The sequence below is a fragment of the Macrobrachium rosenbergii genome, chromosome 13 (genome assembly GCF_040412425.1).
Source record: "Macrobrachium rosenbergii isolate ZJJX-2024 chromosome 13, ASM4041242v1, whole genome shotgun sequence".
Taxonomy (NCBI): domain Eukaryota; kingdom Metazoa; phylum Arthropoda; class Malacostraca; order Decapoda; family Palaemonidae; genus Macrobrachium; species Macrobrachium rosenbergii.
Window position 1 is genome coordinate 40,967,504 of NC_089753.1, and position 22,502 is coordinate 40,990,005.

Sequence of the window (22,502 nt, forward strand, 5' to 3'; positions counted from 1 at the left end):
CAGCGGGACCTACAGCTTATTGTGGAATCCGAACCACATTAGCGTGCGAGGTGAGAATGGTTATAACTATGGTTGTACAACACGATTATATTACCTTATCAAAATAATTATTAGGGCAAAAGCAAGAAAGATATTATGGCCATTAGGGGATCTGACCAAATATTGATAAGTCACAAAGATAATATTAAAAATCGATCATATTAATGCACCGACTATTCTTGATCGGAAAGATGTTCTATAAAAACTTGTATAAATCTGGACCACTATTTCCGCCACATTCCGGAGTCAGCGACCATTGGGTTTGCACTTTCGTGAAGGCTGACCTAAAATTGTTTCAAAATTGGGTACAGGCAGTATTGGAGTGGAGTGCGCATGGCTTGCTTTACAAGTTTTGGGCTGTTCAAGGAGCAAGAGCCCGTGCTGGCACAGGGCCAGTTTAATCTGCTCGCACTTTTCGTCAGTTAAAATCTGTTATCGAGGAAACCGACATCTTCGTGCATTAAAGGAACCTTTTGACTACTTAGCAGAAACAGATTATCATATGACAAAGAATAATCCAGTTTTATATGTGGGTCACATAGTGAGAAGACAAGAACTAGAACATCTCTCTCTCACTGGTAAAATCAATGGAAGTAGCCCGAGAGGAAGACCTAGACAAAAATATATGGATGGATTGGTGATAATGACTGGAGGAAGAATGTCTGCAGCTCAGTTGCTGCAGAGAGCCGGAAATAGAGAGGAGTGGCGAGCCATGATTGCCGACGCCCTTGGGGATATGGTACCTGGGTGATGGTGATGATATTGGGAGATTAACACGAAGATGTTTATTACAAAAAGATTCAGATGGCGACAACAGCAAAACCAGAACGACCCAGTTCATGAAAGAGCCTATTAAAATGACTGACTTGCTATATCGTTCGATATTGTTGTCACTGATAGATAAGAGGCGGTACTATAGCGGGGCTTATATGATGCAAAAGCAGAAAGGGCTGTCTTCAGAGGGCTCCTGACTGCTTCCTTTAACGGAGCAGAGAATTAGAAAACAATGTGTCACATTTAATTCATCACAAAACTTAGGTAAGCGAAAGGAAACTTGAATACTATAAAAGGAAGAGAAGGAACGAATCTGAAAAGTGAATGTTATTCATAAGATGCTGATATTCAGATGAATAACAGCGAGCAAGGTAAACGAAGATGCTGATTGAGTCCATTAATGTGGCTCTAGGTATTCATTATGTTTATCACTCATTCTTTTCTCCGATCTGCTCCTAATAATTCACGTTATCTGGAGCGATACTCAGTGAGAATAATACTAATTTTTTTTATTCATATTCCCTGTTTAGCTTTACACAACTTACAACGTGCCTTGGGATTCCGCTCGGAGCGGCAATCCGTCAAACGAAGCAGGAGTAGTGCGTCGAAATATCTGAACAACTCGGTGGAGTTCCGTGCATTAATCATTTTTCTTTTTTCATTAGAACCGTCTTCATTGTTTATTAATAATTCTAATTCTATCTTGGTGTTTGGCATGACTACTACTAGACTATCATACAATAATGGTATTAATTGTCCCACAATACATTACTAGAAATGGCCACAAGTATCGAAAGTATTGCCTTCTTAACTGGCATTTCTGGTAAAGTATTTGTAAGCGTATCATCAGAAAGAGCTTTCCTGGTGCTTGCTGGAACGGAGCACAACATTCTCGACCATATGGCCTAGAATTTCCTTGCATTCTGATAAATCATGATTGTCTCCTAAGATACTGACCAGACCCAATGCTGCTTGATTTTGGCTGATTGTATGTGTTAAGATATATGTATGTATAAGAACACTAACTGGTTTCATTTAATAATAATTAACGAATTCCTTACTGAAATGTGGATAATTTTAAAATTAAAACGTCTGTCGTTTTTCCTCTGCAGTATTCGTCTGCCTTGTTTGTGTTGCCAAGACCAGGAAGGCAGAACCCTCAAAGAATTTTTATATTTTAATAACAGTCGACATTATTGGGAACAATAATTATACATAGCAAAGTTTATACAATTATAGTAAAAATATCAGTCTCTGAATTTTTTTATGGGATTTGTCCTCAAGAATACAATAGTTCTTTATTTGTAAAATACCAGCATAAAATAAAGATACAACACTAAGATGAAATTATTAAAAGATATAAATTACAATGTTTTTATGGCAATACAACAAATTTGGTATATTTTAGCTTTAATCTATCTTACCATTAATGACTCTAGTCGTAAATTATCTCATATCGAACGCGTTTAAAGTTACGCGAATTCGTAGTTGCTAGTAATTATTTTTCCAAATCATTATCTAACTAATTTGGGTAACTTCTGCTGACTAACTCAAATGGCTAGTTAGTCATTATTTATATTCTGATTAAAACTGTATATTGAACAGACGAAAATTTCACACAGAACTCTTAAAATCATGGACTATATATTATTTGCAACATATTGCCGGTTACTATGCAAAGCATCATTTTACGGGAAACTTTCAAATGATTACTTCTAACCCACTCATATGCTTATAGGTAAAAGTTGAGGACGTTGTAAAGAACAGCAACCCCAGAGTACCTGAGGGTTGTTTATCTTAACAAGCTAATATTTGGGGTGGCTGATGTTAACAAGCTCATTCTGATACTGGCGGTGCATGTTTGTTGTCGGCCAAATGGAATGTCCCTTCGCCGTGTTCAGTACTGGGGGGTGGCTGATGTTAACAAGTTCATTCTGAGGATAGCCAATCTTTACATGGGTACTCTGGGGTTGCGGATCTTTACAACGTCCAAAGTTGATAACTATTTAGAGATATTAATGTCTGATCAATAATTATTCTATATGGGGATTTCAATATTGTAGTATTTACTTTTTATTTTTTTCCCATTTGGAATGATTATACTTTTTACCAGACTACCTAACAAAAACCCCACAAAAAGTGTTTAATTTCGCTGTAATATCCGCTTCTTTGAGTTATTTGTTTATTAATATTTAATTAAGTGTATTTAAATTTGTTAAAGGTATATGTTTAGTTGTTTCTTTAATGCTAATTCGTTTTTGCTTTTATTCTTGCTTCAACTTTTCAAGTTCGTCCGGCTGCTTGCTTTGCCAAACGTCAAGAGCAGAATACCTTTAAAATTTCGCATTTTTAATTGGAATAAACGATTATTATTAATTTCTACTATTGAGTATTATTATTAAACACAATTTTAAGTAATTGTTATACTTTGTGAATAAGAAAATTATTTCTAATGTAAATATAAACAAAAACGATAGTTATATATTTAAAAAACCGAAACCAATTGAAATCAAGGGTTAGATCTTCGCTGTAAACAAAGAAGGTTGTCAGTTGCCAATTTTTGGCTATTGTATAATGTGCATTCCTTGAAGAAACCGAACTGGAAATTAAATCGGTAAAATATTATGAAACAGTTAACTAGTTTAGATAGTTAATATTTTCATGCCCTAACTGTGAAATTGTGATGTAATGTGACTGAAATGGAATATTTAATGGGCCTAATTCGTTTCCCGGCTAGGACTATCTCGGAGTTTCTGCCTTTTCCTGAATCGAGAACAAAAGCCTTCGAAGATGATTTATTAAGTTTTCAGTAAGATCTAAATTTATTTTGGTGAATACCCGTGAAATATTGGAGTTCATTCCATCTTATGTCAATGAATTGGACACTGGCGATTTCCATTTATACTTTTGTCAGCTGCCTACAATGGTGACGCTCCATTAAAGACACGTCCTAATTCATTACTCATGTTGTGCTTGCACATTGATTGACAATTCTTCTTCATTACACCTTCCAGGTACGTGAAAAATCATTAGTTTGTTGATCAAGGCAGTATATGAAAGCAAACTGCCAAGAAAGTTTTTGAACCGGGTATAGGCTAGCCTTAATAGGCTACATTGATTTACGAGGTTAGCTTACCGTAACCTAGCCTAGGCTACCTACCCCTCAAGGGTCAAGTTGTTTTAAGCGTCATAGAGAGAGTAGGTGTTTGTAAGTGAATGTCCATTCAACACCTAGATTAGTCTAGGGTAGTTTAGACTGTGGTCTGTATGTAAGATTCACAGGATGTGGTGTTGGCACGAGTTGACTTCATTTTTAGGTTAGGGTACCCTACTAACGCTAGGCTTAGAGGAGCGCCTACAGTTTAGTTGGCCAAGGCTGTGGTGTAGGTTCCGACTAGGAAACTGGCGGACCAGTACAAACAAGATAAACTTTTCCTGTAGTGCCAGGTCCTAACCTAACCAGATGTAACCAACCTAACCTAACATAGGGCAGCGCGCCCTAACCTGGCCGGGGGCTTTGCCCCCCTAGACCCCCCAGAAAGCGTGGGGTCGCTGGGTCACGAGCAGAGTTGAGTCGTGGAACTACTTATCTTGGTGGAGTGATTGTAGTCCGGGCAGAAGGTGTTGCGCGGCCTGGCCAACTAAACTGTAAACTACCCGGCTTAGCCTACTAGTTACTTTAATTTTAGGGTAACCTAAGTGTTAATTTCTGTGGGACTCAAACTTCCTCTGAAGTGATTTTACTGTTATCATTGTTATTGTACTGTGCATCATACTTTTATTGAATTACAATCTGGAGTGCATTAGCCTCTTTCTGGAGTAATATAAAGGTCAGTTTTACTAAATTGAGGGTATTTTTGAACTCTAATCCATTACTCACGCTCAGGTATATCGTAAATTTACTTTTTTTTTTAATTACTTATCGACAAATGTTTATACCCACTTGGGTTTTTTGTAAGTTGTTTGTTTATGCTAAATGTCATAAGATTGGAGCTCCTGGCTGGATTTTGTTTGTCCAAGTGCCTTGTGGGTTAGGATTGTTTGCTGTCAGAAATGTTCACTGTTATATCCACCTGGAAATGTGGGATTGTGGGAAATGCTGAAACCTGATTTTATATATTTTCAGGTGTTACTAATTAGGTGGGATTTTGGAATTCATGCATCGCTTTAAAAAAGTTTCAGTTTGTAGTCATTCTTCGTTATGTGCAGAAATGTTACTCTACCTCTTGTATTTTTAATTTGCTTTAACATTTCTAATATTTGTTTTGGGAATAAATAGTCTAACAGTTCCATGAGAGCCTTCTTCTGCAAAGTTTGATTCTTATTAAGATAGGGTATATTGAAACTTCTGTAGTAGTACTCTTTTTTTTATTGTAAACCATAATCGTGCTTTATAGACAATTACCACAATGGCCATGTTTTTAGAGGATATGTGAAAAACCTTACAAAAATATAACACTGTCAGTAATTAGCAAAAAACAGATGTATACGTGTGGAACTTAGAGGAATTTTGATGGATTTGTTTGTCATAGATTGGACAGACACCTATTTGACGAGTATGCCAAAGTAATATTTAATAATGAAGTTCTTCTTGTGGTGAAAATGTTGTTGCACTGTCACCAAATACCATAGTAAATGGCTTGCAGGGAGTTTTGTGTTTCTGTAAAATATCCGGACTTTACTAAATTCTCAAGATGGTTTTGAGAACATTTGTTTTCCTTGTCAGTTAATATGGTGTGGAAACTTCTGATTGTAGGTTGCATTTTTAATTGAAGGCTGAACTTATATGAGGTAATTTCCATGAAAAGCTTAGTCAAACTTTGATGAAACAGAAACTTTGGGTAAGTCAAGTGCCCGTTCTTCACAGAAGTCACTCAAATAATGAATGCAGATTTTGGAGATTTTCACTTCAGTTTATGATGGTTTGAGAGGGTTTTTGCCAACAAAAGTGTTAAAATGGTTAACAACTTTGAATTAGCAATTCATGTCTCTGATGCAATGTGGCTACTTAATGCGTAGAGGAAATTCATGATTTGTAACTTTTTAATTCACTGGAATGACAGCTGACTTGACAGTTAATGTACCTTAGTAAATTCTGACCAAACCCCAGGTTTAAAGTTTTGGGAGACAAGTGGGGTTTGTCAGCAGTTTGGTATTAGTTTTAGATGTAGAGTTTGAGGTATGACGTCCAAATTAAAAGTAGTAGACTTCAATTGAAGTTTTTCATAACCAGTACTCAAAGGTCACGAGTAATACAATAGTAGGTCTGTCCTTATGGTTAGCATGAAAATGTAATGTAAATGCTTATCAGCCCTGTTATAGTGATCAGTACAAAGCTACAGTTTTTTTAGTATTTGTAGCCCAGTTTTAGTGAACATCTGAAACAGTCATTTTAATTTGTGGGCAATATGAAGTTGTAATTTTCATAGACTTCTCCCCAAGTACAGTATAAAACAGCAATTTTGTAGTTGGTGTGGACATATTCTGATAAGCAAAACAAACAAGAATTCTTATAGTCTGATAATGCAGAACTTCAGTTCTCGTAATCTTCTAAAAACTGGGATCTGAAAAATTTGAGATAGCATCCTAACTTCAGATTCTCAGAGGAATATTCCAGTCTGATGTAGGACATTTCTTCCTGTCAGTGGGTTAACTTTGTAAGGTGCATCACACAGAACCTACAGTGGCAAAATTGTGGTCCCTAGTGTTTGTAACGGGCATGATCACGGCACGAATCCAGCTTGTCCACCAGCATTGTCAAATATGACGGCAAAATGGTTAAAGCTGCCTCCTTAACAAGCTATCTAAGTTATTTTAATGAACTCCATACTGAAAATTTTTGTCAGTTTCCCATATAAATATCCATATTTATGAATATTTATAAGTAAATTACTATTTAAAGTTATAAGTTAAGAAATCTCGACTACAAAATTAATACCAAAATGGCCACGACTCGAAAATGCAATTGTCGTAGTTACTAACATTTTCGTTTACTGCTCGGTTTTCTATGACTTAGAGTAAAGACTCGTTTTCTATAAGAGACACAGGGAGACTCCATAGATTAATCAAAACGAAGAGTGAAAAAAATAACTAGGTGGTATGAACCTCGTAGACTTTTTCAAATGTGATCCATAGAGGAACTCATGCTTAGAATTTTTTGGCCATTATACCTTGTTGCATTCAAATTATTATTGCAAAACACTGAGGTACTTCCCTCATGTTCCATACGGCTACATGTAAGTCAATCATAAGGATGCAAGTCATCAAAGGCATTTTTTAGTGGTAACCTTACCTCACGCAACCACACCCTTAGACTCCCTCACGGACTCCCTGTACGTAATGGTTTTCAAGGTTTGGCAGAGGAAATAGGAATACATTCGGGCAGGCACAAGGGAAATATATAGGTCCGTATTCCATCTTGGCAATCGAACTGTCAGCTTAGAAAACATCTGGTAGGGAGCCGGCTTCGAAGCCAATGACTGGTTATATGACCCCCTGCTGAGGGCACTCCACCTCAAGGCATTATAATGCTGGCTCCTAGGGATAAAAAAAAAAACAAACTTTGAAAATGTGTTCTTTGGGTTTAAATGAAATACTCTGGTTACATAATGGTTTTTATTATCTCCTAGTTTTCATAATTTCTTGATACAAAGTACTTTCATCACCCCTAAGATATAAAAAAAGCCATTATACGTAACGTCTTTACATTGAACTCTCCTGAAGTCTTAATTTGCATTTCTGTGGCATGTGATCTTTGGTTAATGAAGTACTTGAGTATTAAAGCAATGACATTCCAAAAACTAGAATTGTGTAGGTAACTTCACTAATGCAATCATCAGCTTATAAGGTTGTCCAATGTATGTTTAACGAGCTTTCTTCGAGTCATTTGAAGTTTCTTTGGCCATATCAAGTTTACTTTCAATGTGTGTTTGAAAATGTCCATTAACTAACATTACCAAAATGTTACTTTGTTTATATATCAGATTTAAATTTGGAGATTGAAGTGATCACACTTTACCAAAATAATATTATGAAACACTCGTTCTATGGGGGTAAATGAGACTTAGAACAGTTCCATGTTTCAAAATGGCAAAACGAATCAGCTCTACAAATACCTTTTTGCCACTGTAAGCTGTGAATCGAATTAGTTCAGAATTCTGAAATTTAAAAATTTTTTAAATACAAAACATTCGATGCAAGCACGTGACAGAAACCTAATCAGAATTATCAATACCTTACTAATGCACGTGCAAAGGATTGAAGATCATTGAAAATGTGAAACTCAAATAACTTAATTGACATTAAAACAAAATACAAACTTATATTGTCAAACCTTTTTTTTTTAGATGTGAGACACTGCATTGATATAGCGTATTACTTTTTTATGTTAGGGTAAGTTGTAACTCTTAAAAGGGTATGGCAAAATTAGCCTTTCCCAAAATTCCAATAAAATCTTTGTAATCTTGTTGCTTATGTTATGGGCAGTTTTTCTTTCATCATCACTTCATTGAGGGTTATCTGTAGCCTTACTCTGTTTATCTGAGGTTCACCAACTTTGTGATAAATGGTACTGTGCGCATAAAGTGTTATCTTTGTAATCATTCCCTCTAGCTGAATATTTTTGCACTCTTGGTCGGGCTGTTGCTCAAGTTTTTTATATTTTAATTTATGCCGATACTTCCTCCAACTATATATATATATATATATATATATATATATATATATATATATATATATATATATATATATATATACACACACACATATATATATATGTTACAGTCAACATGCGTAATCAGTCATTACGCGTAATGACTGAAATTTCAGTCATCACGCGTAATGCACTTAGGGATATTTGATCCCCCAGGAGCCAGTACTAAACACGGCGAAATACATTTGACCCCAGGGACTAGTACTAAACCCGGCGAAACAGTGTAGGTGACTCACTGTTTCGCCGTGTTTAGTACTAGCTCCTGGGCGGATCAAATGTCCCTAAGTGCATTACGCGTGATGACTGAAATTTCAGTCATTACGCGTAATGACTGATTACGCATGTTGACTGTAACATATATATAGCCTATATGTATATTTTATATGTATATATATATAGCCTATATGTATATTATATAATATATATATATATATATATATATATATATATATATATATATATATATATATATATATATATATATATATATATCTTGCCTAAAGAGAAGATATTGAATGTGATTGCAAGAGAAATGCGGAAGTCGTTTAGATTTTATTTACATGGGATTCATGGCATGAGATCAGCATGGAAGCGGGTTAGAAATATGCCGATATGTAGAAATGGTGGTAAGAATATTAATGTCATTTAAATTGGTTTGGTCATGCGAAGGAGTTAACAAAGTCTGTGTTCCTACTCAGACCAATCATGCTGGCTTATTATTTATATATGAGTACAAAAAAAGTCAAGTGTGTATACTTGACAAAACATATACTGTATATATATATATATATATATACATATATATATGGATATATATATATATATATATATATATATATATATATATACATATATATATGGATATATATATATATATATATATATATATATATATATATATATATATATACATACATACATACATACATACATACATACATACATATATACCTTTTGGGTACAATATATTCCCAAGGTACCGTAAAAGAGATTACTGGTCTGTTCGTGGACTGATATTTGAAGGCATAAAACGATGTGTTTGTGTGTATGTGTACGATAGTCGGTCAAGAATATTCCACATGTCATTTTATACCTCCGGATACTAATCCTCTAACAGCCCAATAATCTCTTTTGCTGCACCTGGCGAATAAATTGTACCCAAAAGTGTTTGCGTTCGTGCGTACATGTGTGTATCATGTCTCAAATGAAAGAGCTCGTACAACATCTATTTGAGCAGCGTTAGTTCTTCTCTTCGTGCATTATACTCGACTTGTTTCCATCATCGATTTTTCTGCATAATTTCTGTATAAGTTGTACAGTTGGCTCGTGAATGTACACCTGAGAAGCCTCTACACCTGCCAATTCTAGAACACCTGTCAGAGCATCGCCTGAACAGGCTCTGAGCAGGATTTCAGTGGTTCCCATTTTACTCGGCTTTGACATTTCTCTTTAAAAGCAGAAGACTTAGAAGTAAAGCGTAATGAGAATGAGGGAAAACGCAAGTGGGGGTAGAATTGTAGGCCTTTGTCAGATAAGAGAAACATCACCAAAAGTTGCTGTCTGAGGATGACTCTTACCCACAAGTTGATCTGGGAATACGGCAAGAGATGGCTTGTGGGGAGAAATTACTTTTTTGCCTTTTTAGTTTGTAATCCAGTTACCTGAGACACACGAAGTAGTTTTCGTCATCATGGAAGAATTCAGCACTTATTTGTTCCCGGATTCGAACGATTTTCCTGTCTTGTAGGTTTTTCACTCGTAGTAGGACCCTTAAAACAACTTTTGTCTCTCTCTCGCTTCTGTTCGGCGTGAGACAAAATTCGCGAGATTTTGGTTCGTCCTGTTTTTTTTTTTTTTTTTTTTTTTTTGAGAGAGAGAGAGAGAGAGAGTGTGTGTGTGTGTCTCACATCCTAACATATATCAGTTCAAAAAAGTAAGATGAAGCAAAGATATTTCTCTTTACGTATACCAAGTCCAACACATTCATCCGTATCCTGAAAGTCGCTTACACGTTGTCGGCATCTCGAGGCCTTTTCTATAAGATGATCTCTGCAGAAGTCGCCGAAGCGTGACTGTGAATCAAAGAGGTCGATTAGATGTACTTTTGCCTTTCCAAGTTGACTGTATATTTGCATATGTATATGTTCACGTGTCTGCGTATTTCTCTTCCTTGGTTGGATTTATATAAGTGTTCACAGTTCACTCAGAGAACTGTTAGCTTACCAAATGTTACTATAGCCTACATCTGGATTAAAATGTGTCCACATTCAGATTGTTTTAACAATGGAATTTGTAGATACTCTCTTACGGAAATTTAATTCGTATTCTATACTTTGTACTTGTATGACCAAGCTGAAATATACAATATGCACAAAATGTTGCCTCTCTTCCAGAGTAAGTTGTTCAATCGACACCGCCAATTTGGAACGAAACTAAGTACAATTGAATGTAACCTTCGCTTTTTCGAAGTATTATTTTCAAAAGCAGCAAGCTGAAGTCACTTATCTTCGAGTTTGTAACCCTTTTGAATTTAAAATGACGCTTTTGTGTAAGGTAAGTTGAAAATTTTTCTTTCAAATGTAGGCCTAAGGCAGTCATTATTAGGCCTATTCACTCCATTGCTTCTAAAAAGTTAACTATAGATGTGCAAGTATTGTTGTGAGGTGACGATTCTCCTCTTGCTAAAGTCAAATCTCTCTCTCTCTCTCTCTCTCTCTCTCTCTCTCTCTCTCTCTCTCTCTCTCTCTCTCTCTCTCTCTCTCTCTCCACAATTATTTAGTGTCTTGGGGGTTCGTCCGCTCTGTCCTGAAAGATTTGCATAGCATCTCTGACAAAAGCAAGCAGATTCCACCACTTTTCATTGTTTGAAATGTGTAGTACCCCATCACATATTACAGATACAAAAAAAATAATAATAAAGTATGCCCTTAACATGAGCAGGAGGGAGGTAAAGCCAGAGAATCGTGAAGTAGAGAATACTGAAGTTTGCAGCATATGACTAGGAATATTGACGGTGAACATCGGAGAATCGCTATAGAGCAAGGTGATAATGATACTGACGATGACGACAATCAAGGCATTATGTCAGTATCTGAATGTAGCACTTAAAGAAGACACATGAAAAACGAAGCGGTTTCAAAAAGACGAAAACTGGTTAAGTTTCCGGAGACGCGTAATCTCAGAATACTATAATTTTTGCTGAATTTGCAGAAAGCCTCAACTCTAAAAGTGCTGACGTAAATGAACTTTAGACACGGGTTAAATATAACCTAAGGATTATATGGGTAAAGCTGGCTGAATATTATATGCTATAGAATGAGGATAAATTACGAAACGATGACTTAGCAATGAAAGATAAAAAGGTTCCATTATCATTATCTATGTTTGACAGTTGAACTTATTGCAAATAGCACTACTACCATTCACAATTTTATAATTTTCTCAGGCGTCATTTTCTTTTTGTTACGCTTATTTTTACCATTAATTTACTCTTGTCCCTATGTCTTTCATATGGACAAGTGTTCAAAGTGCTGAGTTTTCAAGTTTTTGCTGAATTTGGCGTTCTGTAACATGTCAGTAAAGCTCAGGTTCCTGAAATAACTATTAGAAATATCGTCTCTGGAATCAGGTTTTTATTATTGATTCTGTAAACTGAAAAAACTGGGTGTCCGGTGAACGCTTGTGTTTCGAATTACAGTAGTTCATCCTTACCTGCGAGTAGAGACGAAGTGCTTATCATTAATGGCTAGTATAATCAGGTAATCTAGGTGTGTGTGTGTGTGTATATATATATATATATATATATATATATATATATATATATATATATATATATATATATATGCACACCATATCTAATTCATTTCTAAGGTCCAGAGTAGTGAAACGTGTTTAAATGAATTGCGCTCATTTCGCTTCACTTGGCCTAAAGATTGAACCCAGACCCTTTGTTTTAGTGCTATCGTAAGTGACTTGTCTTTGGCTGTTACGGGATCAAAACCTTCTCGGATGAGAGTTATAGGCATCAGGTTCACGATTGCTGGGATCAAGTTCACTGCCAGGCTACCAAACACGAGCCCATCCACTTGTAAATGGCTGCAAGCACTTATTATAGTTAAGAATTGTTACGGTTAAGAAAAGGCTAGAAAACTAGTACCAGCCCCTACATGCATAATGCAAATGCCTCGTGTTGAACCAGGAACACTAGCCTTTCTGCAGGGGACCTAAGTTTAAATCCAGGTAGACGACGGAGCGATCTCGGGATGTTACAACTAAGTAGCAAATTGTGCACAGTAGCTGAGAATGATATCTTCTAGACCCATCCCATCTAATGGAAAATGCTTGTATAGGTCATCAGTCTCTCTTCAACAGTGGGGTCGAAATGTGATTTAGGCCCTCTTCATGTGAAATTCAATGGGTATCTATAGGAGTGAATAGTGCATTTAGCTCAAACCTGAAGTGCTAGTCGACTCCAGTTGGCTGCAACAAAAAGTGGAAGACTTGGAGATAGGCTAATACCTGGAGCCACGACTTTGTATGTAAAGTATGTAATTATATATATATATATATATATATATATATATATATATATATATATATATATATATATATATATATATATATATATATATCGGTAGATAGATAAAGATATAAGATGTACACAGAGAGAGAGACAGACAGACAGAGACTATACAGTATTTCACTTTCTTGCCCCGTAGACTGTATCACAGTGCCTGTTGGTTGAAGATACTGTAGGCCTACATCTTACATATAATAGTTTGCAGTTGCCATTTTACTTAGGAACTGTAGTATTACATGAAATGTTTAATTAAGAATTATTAGGATTTATTGCAACACTTTGACAATCAATAACTTACGTAAATCCCATATGTCAACGCCGCGTCCCGCTCTCTCCATTCGTCAAAGGTCATCATCAGAAGCCGCAGCAAACAAACTCAGTTTCTAATTAACTGAAAATGACAGCCAGGGTAATAGTTCTTTTCATGAGACCTTCAGTGACCAGTTAGGCAACTTTCTCCCTCTATGTTGTGTCAAAATGATGGCTCTCCGAATCATGCAGTTCAGCGACTCTCTCTCTCTCTCTCTCTCTCTCTCTCTCTCTCTCTCTCTCTCTCTCTCTCTCTCTCTCTCTCTCCTGATGTCGTCGTGAAAGTCTTCTTCTTCTTCTTCTCGTTTTATGTAGAGGATTATCCTCCTTTCGTATACTCTTCTCAAAGAAGATGAAGAACTTTAATGCAGATAGTATTATGTCAAGAAGATTCTTGAGCTTTTTCACTTTCTGTCATTGACAGTCTGTAAACGCGCACGCGCACGCGCGCACACACACACACCGACGGACGGACAAAGCCTCAGCTGACCTTTTAGATTTGTCATCCCCGATACAAAAGACACAAACTCAATGTCTTTGGCGTCCATTTGACGCCCTGTTCCCGCAATTCAGAAACTGACCCTTTACCTTAAGATTCTCGTCTTTTAAACTTTTAGTATTTCCTTGGCCAAGGTGGCTTTCATTTCTCTCTTGTCAAATCTCTCAGTTCAGGAATCCAGTCTTTCAGAATCTAATCCTGACGGTGGCATCTAAAAACAACTTGAAAATTATGTATAGATATAAATATTCGATTATATTTCGTTTTCTTGGTTAGCAGAAGTGTTCCATTGAAATCGAAATGAAATTTTCAGTGATGCACCAAAAATTGGCATCCCAATTTGTCAGTCTATCTATCTATCTATCTATCTATCTATCTGTCTTTCTTTCTATTTATCTGTCTGCCAATCTATCTGTGCCTGTGAGATGCTGGTATTTGATGAATTAACAACTTTCCTGTTATGTCAACTCATTTGTTGTTTATTTCCACTGTGAATGTCTTGACCGTGTCCTCCGTCGGTAGTGGAGATCGCGTTACTTCTGCTTCTCTCCCCATCTCCATCATTCTCCCTCCACCTCCTCTCCACTTTCTCTTCTCTCTCTCCACTTCTCTTCCCCATCTCCTCCTGCACCTCTCCTCGCCCCTCCCACTACGTGCGCGTTTGGCAAGGCGACTCGTCTCTCTCTCTCTCTCTCTCTCTCTCTCTCTCTCTCTCTCTCTCTCTCTCTCTCTCTCTCATCCTTAATATTTTTTTGAGCTAAACTCTTCCTCCCAATGCTAACTCAGATCTTGAATGTCAGGTCTCTCTCTCTCTCTCTCTCTCTCTCTCTCTCTCTCTCTCTCTCTCTCTCTCTCTCTCATCCTAACTATTTTTTTGAGCTAAACTCTTCCTCCCAATACTAACTCAGATCTTGAATGTCAGGTTCGGGCTGGACTCAAGTACCTCAGCCTTAAAAGGGTTATGTATTATTGCAGTTTCTTTGATTATTTGTTTGTTAAAAAAAATTATGAGTGGATTTTTTTAAACGAATATTTTCCCATAACAGGAGGTCCTTGAGATTGGCAACAATTTACAACGTTTTGGGAAAGATAGGAATGTACAGTAATAGCTTTTGGAGAGGGTTAGGGAAGGGACTTTCTTTGTTGGCTTGGCGGGCGACAGCTTAATTCGACAGCAAGCAAGCAAGCAGGGAGTGCTTTCAAGTATTTTTGCTTCTCCTGCCAGCCCCGTGCCACGATGTGGCTGAATACTAACAAAACGAGTGGGAGTATAAATCAATGATCATTGGATATACGTGGTAATTTATTATTATTATTATTATTATTATTATTATTATTATTATTATTATTATTATTATTATTATTAAATGAATGACTGAGACAACAAAATTTGGTTACATAGTACATATTCATTTTTATTTTTATTTATTTTGTTAACTACTTCGTACTAGTTTTTTTTTAACTTTTTCTTTTTTGATTCATTAGTCTGCAATAATATTATTAACGCCTTACTTAACTTTTGTTTTGAATTCTTCGTGAACTTTACATTCTTCTTTTATTTCGTCTTCTTCTCATTTCGCTATTTTAGGAAACACGACTTTGCCTGTATCGTAGATGCAAGCTCGTGTTTTTGTGAAGAAACGCAGGTGTTAAGGAACTGCAAATTTGCATCATAAATCATAATGACAGTTATATGTGGCTCCAGTTATATAGAATTTAATTTTTGAAGGCTGGAGAGAGAGAGAGAGAGAGAGAGAGGAGTGGTTGTGTAATGCATGCAGTGGACCATCAACCTTTGCTATCTAATACTGGACGAGAGAGAGAGAGAGAGAGAGAGAGAGAGAGAGAGAGAGAGAGAGAGAGAGAGAGAGAGAGAGTTGTCAGACAATCACGAACCTTTGCCACCTAATACTGAGAGATAGAGACACGGGGATAGGGGGGAGGGGGTCTGGGGCTCCCAGCTAAGTAAATGGAAACAGAGACTGCAGGAGTTTCAGTCAGTTGCTTGTTGGCATTTTCTATTTGTACCTTGCTCGATAAGAACAGCTTTTGTTCAATATTCGATAATATCTGCCTTGTGAATATATAATATATATATATATATATATATATATATATATATATATATATATATATATATATATATATATATATATATATATATATATATATATATATATATATATATATACATATATATATACATACATATATGTAATATATATATACATATATGTTTATATATTCCAACAGCATATGTTGTCAAACAATCAAGTGAAAAGAAACAAATTTCTCTATGTCATTTTACCGCTAAAATAAAAAACAAATAGAGAGAGAGAGAGAGAGAGAGAGAGATTTGCAAATACAGAATTCTTAGACTGTAAGAGGAGCTCTGCCAACAGGGGTTCCAAAATCCTATTGATTTTCGGAACACTGTCACGGTCACATATTCGTGTAGGGGGATGTCTTAAAGATTTAGGTCGATATTATGGTTACTATCATTCAAAACGCTGAAACATTCGTACTTAGCAAACCCAAAAGACCGTAGGCTAAGCTTGCAAAGCAATGTTCCTGAGGAATTGAAGGCAGTAATTTAGATAAAACGGGAGCAGGGAGAGAATGCCAAAACCCTGAATAGAAGGAAAGACAAGTAAAAAAAATGCGCCGAAGTTTCTTTGGCGCAGTCGAGTTTTCTGTGCTGCCACTACAGAGTATAATCAAGGCCACCGAAAATGGATCTATCTTTCGGTGGGCTCGGTATAATGCTATATGAGCAGCGGACCATGAAACTTGAACCTCGGCCCGGTGGTGGCCTATCATATATCGTTACCAGAAGCACGATTATGGCGAACTTTAACCGTAAATACAATGAAAACTATTAAGACTAGAGGGCTGCAATTTGGTATGTTTGACGATTGGAGGGTGGATGATCAACACACATTTTTGCAGCCCTCTAGCCTCAGTAGTTTTTAGGATCTGAGGGCGGACAGAAAAAGTGCGGACGGCTAAGGATTATAAGTTTCACACAACGAAAATGTGGGGAGAATTTTTTTCGACATCATTAATTCTGAGTTATGTCGTGTAAGTGGATTTCCTGGCAAATATCAGACAACCGAATTATTCATGGATGATTTTTGTTAATTTCTCATGATAAATTCATACCATTTATATATTAATTATGATTTTTTTTTTCTGGCGTTTAGGAAGAGATGGAGAAAGGTAGCGATAACGACTGTGGTTTCTGTACTGACCGCTGTGGTGATTCTCGGGAAATTTCCACCAGTGTTTCTTAAACCAAACACCGCATCGCTGGTAAGAATTCTCTCTCTCTCTCTCTCTCTCTCTCTCTCTCTCTCTCTCTCTCTCTCTCTCTCTCTCTCTCTCTCTTGTACTTTGCTGGTAACATGATATAAGAAAAAGGAATTCTTATTACATTTATTAAGCAGAAATGATTGTAAAGAATAACAAGATTTTCTCTAAAGATTTTTCCTACCTTAATGATAATAAAATATTCTTCATAACGATGTATTGTGAAATGAATTAGGGCTTATATAAATGTATCAGATTTCGCAATGGTATATAAATCTATTTGCGTGTACACTTTACTATTTACATGTGCATGAATTTGCACTAGAAGGAAAATGTCAAAGAAATTATTGTTGTCTTGTATAACTGAATTGAGTCCATATAAACCTGTGATGAAAAGGCTTTTCGGATCTATTCATTAACTTGCTTATGGGTCGAGGTCATTTTATAAGCATTTCGTGATATGACCGAGTGAAACACCCATTTTTCGCATGTTGACCAAGAGTTTCGGCCAATACATGCGTTGACAGTATGTGTGTGTGTATGTGCGTGTGTGTACGTATGCGCGCATGCAATATGTGAGTGGCTGGCACACACACCCCCTGGTGTACCAGAAAATGAGATTAGCCGGATAAACGCGATCATATTTTTATGGCTTCCACAAAATACCGAGCCTGATGTTAACGGTTGCTTGTTTACGATTCACGCGGAGAACATACGTTCGATAACGTACGTTTTCGTTGCTAAATGGTGCTCTATTTATGTATTTGTGTAGTGCTTATATATTATATATATATATACTGTATATATATGTATGTATATATATATATTATATATATACTGTATATATATGTATGTATATATATATTATATATATACATATGTATGTATAATGTATATATATACTATATACTGTATATATATATATATATATATATATATATATATATATATATATATATATATATATATATATATATATATATATATATATATATATATATAATGGATGAATGCCTGCGTGTGTATGTTCCAGCATAACTCTGAAACACATTGAGCAGTTTCATCCAGACTTGATATACATATGACTTACTGTCTGGAAAAGAATACTTTTGGGGGGAAGGGTACAACATGACTGGCACCAAAGTGTGTGAGCGTGGGAAGGGATGACTTGTAAATATAGACAAAAATGACAGATACTAGTGTCTAATCCATAGTTTTCTAGGTCTGAGATGAATAGTGACTCTCCCGATGCCCTTTAATTTCAAGTTCATCCCTGATAGGAAGGTGGGGTGAGAACGAGTGAAAAATAAAGTGTCAAAATTGTTGGGCAATGTAATTGAAGTAAATATCTTAACAGGGAAGGGGGAGAGAGAGAGAGAGAAAGGAAGTGGAAATTAGAGGAGAGTAAAGGAGTGTTAGGGAAAAGAAAGAGAATGTGTTTATCGGTTGCCATTCAGAGTTTTCTGGGCAGTGCCGGGTTGGTCAGCTAATATGTATATATATATATATATATATATATATATATATATATATATATATATATATATATATATATAGTGTGAGTGTTTATGTATGTATTCGGGCATTCATACCTACCTAAATGCTTGTGTGTGTGTATATGTTCTGGGATTCATACACACCTAAATCCCATTTGTATTTTGTTATAAATGTTTTGTAGAAATACATATTATGCCCTTGTACACTCGTTCGTGTGGTCGTTAGTGTATATAATATGTAGAGAGAAGGATACGTTTGCTTGTGTAGAGAGAGAGAGAGAGGGTTTGTGATAAAACCACTGGTACATGTATTCGAGTTGATAATCTGTGACCCAAGCGATATGGTTCACGACAGCTGGCAACAAACCGGTTCATATCTCTACAGAGAAAGACTGTTTTATTCCACCAAAATAGTTTCCTTCACCTACCAATGAAAATTGTTTTCTACGCTTGCCAACGAAACTGTTTTTGACGCTACAAACAATTGCAATTCAGCCAAACCAAATGACCCTTAGCAGCATCAGCGAAGTGGCCTTATTGACGAACTGGGAAACAAAACACAGCGTAGAGCGTTTTCTTTTTTTTCATCATGAAATCAGACCAAGAAGTTATTGTGAAGACCTTTTGCTTATGCGTGGGCACATACCCTCAAAGCTTGTGACTTGGCATGTCACAAAGACTAGAATACAAAATGGTTTTACCAGTTATGTGGATACTTGTTCTAATCCTATTGCATGTATGAACTAAACATTGAAATATGCTTTCTTTATTTTATGAATTGTTGTGAATATGCGTCATATATATACACATATATATGTATATACTGTATATGGTATGTATGTATTTATATTAAAAATACACACTCCCATACACACATATATATATGTATATATATGGTATGTATGTATGTACTGTATGTATGTATTTATATTAAAAATACACACTTCCAGACAATTATTCTTTGTCATGGGTAATCCCAGTTTAATGGATACCATTCAGATCTCCTCATACAATCATGGATCTGCCGATAAAATGATCTAATCAAAGCACTTAGCTCAGGACAGTCTACTCAGATAACCGGTTTGTCGAACCGTTCTCATATTTCATCTGTGATATTATGTTCAGGGTCTCTGTATGGAACTGCGAACGCTGTATAATATCTTGCTACTGCTGTATGTTATTGAAGTAAATAGTCAAGTAAATAAATATATAAATAAATAGACAAATAAATGAGTCTAGCGTTCTCATATCCCTTGTGGCCTTATCTGCGGGGTGGGCTGTCTGTCACAGAGTACACTCAACAATATTTTGGCTCTGGTCGCTTTTAAAAAATAAGATAAGGCAAGGCCTGAGTCTGGCGTTGCTGGGTGAGATAACTTAATGTGCTTTTATGCATCTTTCTCTCCTCAGCCTATGGGAGAATTACGTCATCGCATGCTAGAGAGAACGAGCCTGGCCAACAAGACTTGCCATGAATACAAGAACGAATTGCTTCATCACTATGCGTAAGTGTGTGTTAAATTCTCGAGGGACGTCGAGTTAGATCTCTGCAAGTTTATTCTCTCTCTCTCTCTCTCTCTCAACAACGTTTTGCAGTCTAAAACCTACATTTCATAACAATGTCTGCATTAGCTGCAAACCAACATCTAACTCTTATAAACAAGAAGGCCAATCACCCAGAAACATCTGAAAGAGGTATGCACTGCTATTGCTAGTTTTGCAAACAGTAGTTCAGCATTTCTTGCAAGACTTGCATTAGAAGTGTTTCAACAGCAACCAGTTGTCTTTTAATCGTTCAGGATTTCCTCTGTCCAGTGCGTGTGGCGGTTTTATCATCTCGATCGATTACAACGTAATGCGCACCGAGTATTGCTTTTCTCTAGTTTTATTCTGCATTGCATTGCAAACTATCTTTGTTTACCTTGTGTTGTTGGTTGGGCACCATGACAGAAATGTTTGGTCAATGCATTTATATTATATATATATATATATATATATATATATATATATATATATATATATATATATATATATATATATATATATATGTGTGTGTGTGTGTGTGTGTGTGTGTGTGTGTGTGTGTGTGTGTGTGTGTGTGTGTGAGAGAGAGAGAGAGAGAGAGAGAGAGAGAGGGTCTATTTATACGCTGACCAAAGAGAGAAAGAGAGAGAGAGAGAGAGAGAGAGAGAGAGAGAGAAGGTGGGGAAGTTGTTGATATTCAGTTTAGCTTCTTAGTAACAGCATTGGGGTGAGGTTGTAACACCCATACCCTGTTCTAATGATGGACAACTGGATTTATAAGGTTATAAAGTCAAGCTTCATATTTTCTGTAACATGTTTTATCTTATTTCATGGACAATGATTAGAGGAAGATTGTTAAACTTAATACTAATAGTTTTGCGCTTAGTACTGTAAGTGCAGTGTTATGGTTGCGCTAGATTAAGCTAAGCTAGCCTTAAGCCAACGTGGACTCTTGCTCCTTGATCAAGTTTCGTGGTTTTATATTTTTAACACTTGTTTTTAACAAAAGGAGTTTTAACAACTCAGGACTAACAGAAATAACGATGATGAAAACGATAAAAATAACAATAATGAAAGCGATATTTTTTGCAGCCACAACAACAGCAGTGTTGACATGGTACTAGCAGAAATCAATAATAATGATGACAAGAACATTTTTTTTTATCGCTATAAGGAACTTTGCTCGATGATACGATGTCAGCTAAGTTATTTATAAAAACATCTTGCTGATGACAATGATCTAGTGTGCATTCTCAAGCTGCTGTGTTGAGCCTGCATTCAAGAAATTATATTATCTAAATGAAATGTGTAGGTTTGTGGCAGTCAGGGATATTTAGGGGGAGAGTTTTCATCACTGACATAATGGTGGATTTTTAGTTTTGTAGGTATTTTAATCACGTGCTTGTGCATACTGACGTAAAGCAGAGCATTATTGCCAAAGCAGCGACAAATATAGGCATTCAGCTGCCTTCCAGAGAAACCTTTGTAACAAAATTGGTATATATATACATATATATACTATATGTGTGTATGTATATAATACACGCATATATATACCCATGTATATGTATATTGAAAATGCGTATAATATATTTATATATGTATATTTAATATACACTTTATATGGGTATATATATGCGTGTATTACATACACATACTGTAAGTATATATATATATATATATATATATATATATATATATATATATATATACAGATACATATATGTATATACATATGTATATGTATTATATATATATATATATATATATATATATATATATATATATATATATATATATATATACACATATACATACATACATACATACATACATACATACATACCTTTTTATTTTTTACAAAGGTTTCTCTGGAAGGCAGGTGCATGCCCTTATTTGTCACTACTTTGGCAATAATACTCTGCTTTACGTCAGTATGCACAAGCACTTGATGTGTGAGATATATATATATATATATATATATATATATATATATATATATATATATATATATATATATATATATATATATATATATATATATTATCCTTTCAGTTTTACAAATGTTCCTTGGGACGACAACTGAATGCCTTCATCTGTCCTTGCTGTGACAATAATAATCCTCCTTCACGTCAGTGTGCAAAAGCGCGTGATTAAAATACCAAGAAACTAAAAGTCCACCATTATGTCAGTGAGGAATGCTTACACCTAAATACACCCAAGTATCACATGTGTACGAATTTACTAAATTTACCTAATTTA

At 35.7% G+C, this 22,502-nt stretch overlaps 1 protein-coding gene across 8 annotated transcripts in view; it reads left to right on the plus strand.

The window, feature by feature from the left end:
- The window catches only part of LOC136845226 (carbohydrate sulfotransferase 14-like), a 30,190-nt gene that overhangs the window by 1,273 nt on the left and 6,415 nt on the right, over window positions 1-22,502 (plus strand). The window contains exons 1-3 of one of the 8 annotated variants that reach the window (XM_067115300.1): window positions 3,331-3,622; window positions 17,115-17,223; window positions 20,127-20,221. In XM_067115300.1, coding sequence (XP_066971401.1) covers window positions 3,513-3,622; window positions 17,115-17,223; window positions 20,127-20,221 — 314 coding nt within the window. In that variant the 5' untranslated portion in view covers window positions 3,331-3,512. Of the gene's footprint in view, window positions 1-3,330; window positions 3,828-17,114; window positions 17,224-20,126; window positions 20,222-22,502 lie in introns of those variants that run through there. The other 7 variants (XM_067115303.1, XM_067115301.1, XM_067115305.1 and 4 more) reach the window with 7 other exon arrangements.